Genomic DNA, 5,117 nt, shown 5'->3' with positions numbered 1-5,117 from the left:
AATCTACCCTTTGGTTAACAAAATTTCTAAAATCCATAATCCTACAAATTAATATCAAGAATATAAGATAGTAAAGAATGGGTAAAATAAAAAAAAAAAATTAGATCATTAGGTTAAGTTGAACCAAAATATAGAACACCCTATACTTTTGTTTGATTAGAGATGGGAAAAAACTCACATATATGATTTAATTTACTAAATCATATTCTTCAATCTTATTACTTTTCTCAGTTAATTGAATTGGTGAGCAAGGGACAAAACTCATGAAGGGTTTTTAATCATTTTTAAAGCAAAGATACGAGGTACATAGTTGTCAGTTATATCCTATAAAAACTTGATTCATTCATAAAAAAATCTTGCCATTTGAGCATTCTGAGTTTAGGGTGATGATATCTTTTTATTTTAATTTTTAATTAAAAAACAATTTATTGCAACCACCAATAAAATTACAAGGAAAATGCTAAGAAGACCACACCACACCATATGACACACAAAAAAATAAAAATAAAAAAATACAGAGAAGAAAAGCCCCTCCCACTCAATCTACACAAGAACCAAGGACATTAGAGGTAACAATTGAATCTTAACGGCCCATAAACCTGTAGTCTTTAGACACTCCCATTTTTTTTTTATCAAGGTGGAATCAGGCATTCGACCAAAACGAAAAGTCGAAATCATACAAGGAGTGTGTTTCATATTTGCCATATCTCGGGCTAGACTTGTAACAAAAACAAACTTTTCGTATATGTTTGACAATCCAAAAATGTGGCCCATTATTTGGATCCATATGTCGTGCAAACTCCTTCGGCATGCCATAAATCCAAAGATCTCTTAGATTTCGGAGATGGTGGATGCCAGATGGCACCTCCTTCAGTTGTGGGCAACGATCAATGTAAAACTCTTGGAGAAGAGGCATAACCCTATTGTCTATAATCAATGAATTTAGTCCCTCCATGTCCTCGAGTTCCAGAGTCCTAAGTTTCTGAAATCCTCCTTCCTCAAAATGCAGCTGTTCGCCGTCATATCCCATTTGTCCCAAACGAAGCTCCATCAGATTAGGTAGATTTTTAAGGGCTTTCAATGGGGAATCTCTCAACCTTGACCAATAAATCCCCAATCTGACGAGTTGTTGAAGATTTGAAATCCAACTTGGCAACTGCTCTAAACGCCCCTTCAAGTACAGACTCCGAATAAGTTCTGGTGGAGTTGAAATGGATTCTAGATCAAGGACTTCATCTTCACTTATTGCAGTTAAATCTAGAGATTCAAGGTGATTCATCTTTTCAATAGCAGCACACAGAGCCCTTCCATCTTCACGTTTCAATTTTTTTAGGCCCAACTTCCGCAGCTGCCTTAAATTTCCCAGTTCTTTGATTAGCTTGATCCCTCCATGATTCGCCTCCACATAGTATAGTTTTTGCAAAGCTTGTAAGCATCCAATACCTTCATGTATCTTCACTCCTCTTCCGAAATTCACGCCAAACTCCATGCTGTAGTCACGATAGTAGGCCAAAAGATGCCGCAGCTTAACAAGCTTATTGATCTTGGCTGGTATTTCATACACCAAAGACTGTTTTAGATCCAGGGTTTCTAAGTTTTGCAGATTGCCTATGGAATCTGGAAGCAACTCCACCTTTGTATTCCTCAGGCTTAAGTACGTCAAGAGATGCAAATCCCCCACATATTTCGGAAGTTGATTGATTGGAGCATCCATGAAATCCAATACCTTCAGAAGTTTAAAGTTTCCCCTCAATGTATTGAGAAAAGACTCGGGCCATTCTTCTTGGTTGAAAGTAAATACAGAACGGATGTGAGACTCTGTAATGCTTCCCAAGGCATCAGATGGACTGATGGCCATTGAGAGACGTCGAGTTTTTGGCTTAAAAGCTGACTCGTCTTTTGATAACACATGACAGAAGCATGAATCCACGCACTTTTTAAGGAGGACCTCACGCAAAAGATCATGAACTCGACATTCTCTAGCTTTTCCATCAATGTAAACTTCTGACACTTGAACCAGGCTTCTGTGAATTAGCTCAGTCAAGTATTCCTCTCCAACCTCTTCCAGTGTCTTGCCCTTCTTCAATTTTACAAACCCTTCAGCAATCCACAACCGAATCAATCTTACGCAATTAATTGAGTAGTCCTCTGGAAAGATGCCAAAGTATAAGACGCACGATTTGAGGTAATATGGTAGATGGTGATAGCTGAGTGATAGGATTCTTGTGAGGCTTGTAAGATGGGGATTGCTGTCTAACTCTGAACTCAAGCTATTGTATAACTTCTGCCATTCATGCACAACTTTAACTTTCGTTGACAGCAGACCACCTATGCAAACAATTGCCAAAGGTAGTCCTCCGCACTTTCTAACGATTTCCAGTGACATATCTTTTAACTCTGGAGGGCAATTTCCCTCCAATTCAAATTGAAATACCTTCTTACAAAACAATTCCCATGCCTTGTTTGGAGGCAGAGGTTGCAAGTGATGGACATGAACAAAACAAGATTTTTTGCAAAAATGGGCAACATCTTGACTCCTTGTAGTAATCATTATTCGTCCGCCTTTATTATCCGGTAAAGCATGTTCTATAGCCCCCCAAAAATCTACTCTCCACACATCATCAAACGCAACAACATACCTCTTTTGCTGCAAATACTCTCTTGATTTTCTGATCAGGGACTTCTCATCCATTGTGTCAATTCCCTCTGGGAAATTCTCCTTCCTTGAACTGCAGAACATTTTGACTACCGTCCTCAGAAGATCCTCCACCTTGTATGTCTGGGACACCGTAACCCAAGCGTAGCAATCAAATTGGTCCAACACCGCGTGATTGTCATAAACTTTATTGGCAAGAGTGGTCTTCCCAAGTCCTCCCATGCCAACCACAGATATCACTTCGCGTCTCGGCGCTCCTCCTACCAACAAATCAGTTAGCTCTTTCCTGGCAGATTCAATCCCCACCACTTCAGCCTCCTCAATGAAAAGGGAAGCCACTCGAGGGTCATGCCAAGGAAGAGTCTTTTCGCCATTATCTCGACCTTGCTGGTCAATGGAACTGAGTTCGTATCTTTTTCTTCTTTCCTGAATATCACGAACCAATTCTTTCATGTGGTCAACTTTCGAAACTATCGCATCCTGTGATCTCGTTTTTTTAGCCAACCGGATAATTTTATGGAAAAAACGAATGAATCCAGGATCTTGATGGTGCCGTGTGATGCGGAGCAAATATTCATCAATGACATCTTCAATGGAAAAAGCTGCATCTCTTACTTGGTTGACCCAAGTTTTGACACTGTCGTTTGTCGTCTCTCCATCTGCTGCCGCCTTAGCATCTGCGTCCTTGAGGAATGATCGGATGCTCTCTAGCTCGTTTTTTATGAAACCAACTTCTTTGCTTACGTCTCTTGAAAGGTTTGCTTCTGTGGTAATGAGTAGTTGAATTAGCTTGTCAATCACAAAGCATACAATTTGTTCTGCCATATATCCAACAACCCCAAATTATATGCTAGCTGTTTGGTTTGGGTGAGGAAACGGTTGCTCGGACAAAACCAAAGAAAAGTGGGAATCAAGGGTGGAGAAACCAAATCTGAAAACAAGAAGAAGAAGCATGAAGCAGGAGCAAATTGAATGCTGTGAAGCAGATGGCTTGGGTATCAAGAAAAGCAGAAACAGTGAAGCAAATTGAGAGAATTGATGAATTGGAATGTACAGATACCCTTCTTATTAACTTTAGACAGGGGCAACTGTACAGCATGATTAAAGGTTTAAAACGCTTGACTTATTGTGGAAGTGTATATACACATACACACACATACCTACATACGTATTTTTTTTGGAACTGTACAGTTTTTTTTTTTTTTTTGTGAACTGGAACTGTACAGTTTCTTCTTCATTTCACAATGAAATTTCGTATGTCCATTCTTTGAAGTATATATTTTTGTATTTTTTGTGGAAGTCAATTTTGCCTGCAAGTATATTATTTTTTATAAATTTCCTGGAAGAAGATGTGAAAACAGGTTTGACTCCTGAATTATTGTCCAATTAAAATTAATTCCTTGAACAATTTTTTTGGTAAATTAACCTTTTGAGTTATTTGAAATCAATCAATTAAAACCTCGTTGTTAGATTTAAAAAATTTCATTCATTTTACCGTCAAATACTTGTACGTGACATCACTCTTAAGGATAAAGTCGTGTTCTCATACTGTTTGGGCCCAAAATAATAGTTTGGGCCGAGTGTAGAATCATTCTCGGCCCGGAAGGCCTTGCGACAAGAAGACCATGGATCGTTCAGCTTGTGGGCTTCCAAACCTAGGCCGGTTAGGTCAAAATGCAATGACAAGCCGAGTCCTGATACAATAGGGAGTCTCGGCAGGATTAACAACCTAGAAGCGGATAGGGCTCGAATAAGGACTAGGTTCACAATCCTAATGAAAATAGGACTGGTCGAGGTGATATTGATCCGGAGAGGGAAAACCTAGTCCGAATAGGATTCTATCTCAGATTCAGGGTCCAGTGCTATAAATAGCGGAAGCTGTGCATCAGGATTAGCCCCCACAAAATCAACACAAAATTGCCCTGCGCAAACTCTCACAACTTGAGATCTTTTTCTTTTCCTTTTTCGCTGACACATCTTCCGTTGGCATCAACAGCACTGTGGAAGCAACCGGTGATATCTTAAGTCGGCATAGATAGCTCTGTCACCGTAGAATTGGTCGGTCTCGCAGTATCTTCCGTTGGCATCAACAGCACTGCGGCGAGAACGGTCAATTACCTATCCAAGTCTTGGTCGAGAAGGGTTTTCGAATCCTTATTGGTCGAGGTCATCTCATTAGCCTTCTCGGCGAAGTGAGGTGTTACAGTTATTACATTCGGCACATTGAAAGCCGAATTCGGTTCGTGAACTTTGTAAGAGTAGCAGCCTTGTCTTCAGGCTCGAGAACCCAAGAGGCCGAGACGTGTTCCTTTCTCGGCCGCAATCGCAAGACGCAGAAGTCAGTAGCGCGACCCAACGCAACATCATCAAATTTACTCCTCGGCCGAGCCTCGGCCGACGAGTTGGCACACCCCGCAATCACCGAAGGACGTAGTTAGCTTAGAATATACTCGGCCTGCGC

The 5,117-nt window shown here is 40.4% G+C and overlaps 1 protein-coding gene across 1 annotated transcript; it reads right to left on the bottom strand.

The window, feature by feature from the left end:
- Positions 1 to 460: 460 nt before the first annotated feature.
- Positions 461 to 3,773, bottom strand: LOC103439670 (disease resistance protein RPM1-like). The gene has a single exon (XM_008378245.4). It carries the CDS (start codon positions 3,479 to 3,481, stop codon positions 644 to 646), a length of 2,838 nt encoding a protein of 945 aa, XP_008376467.1. The 5' UTR covers positions 3,482 to 3,773; the 3' UTR covers positions 461 to 643.
- Between the last annotated feature and the right edge of the window lie 1,344 nt (positions 3,774 to 5,117).

The sequence above is a fragment of the Malus domestica genome, chromosome 07, assembly GCF_042453785.1.
Source record: "Malus domestica chromosome 07, GDT2T_hap1".
Taxonomy (NCBI): Eukaryota; Viridiplantae; Streptophyta; class Magnoliopsida; order Rosales; family Rosaceae; genus Malus; species Malus domestica.
This window is presented reverse-complemented; position numbering and strand designations above follow the sequence as displayed.

Excerpts from the sequence above, each read along its gene's own strand:
- LOC103439670 (XM_008378245.4), bottom strand. The coding sequence starts at position 3,481 with ATGGCAGAACAAATTGTATGCTTTGTGATTGACAAGCTAATTCAACTA.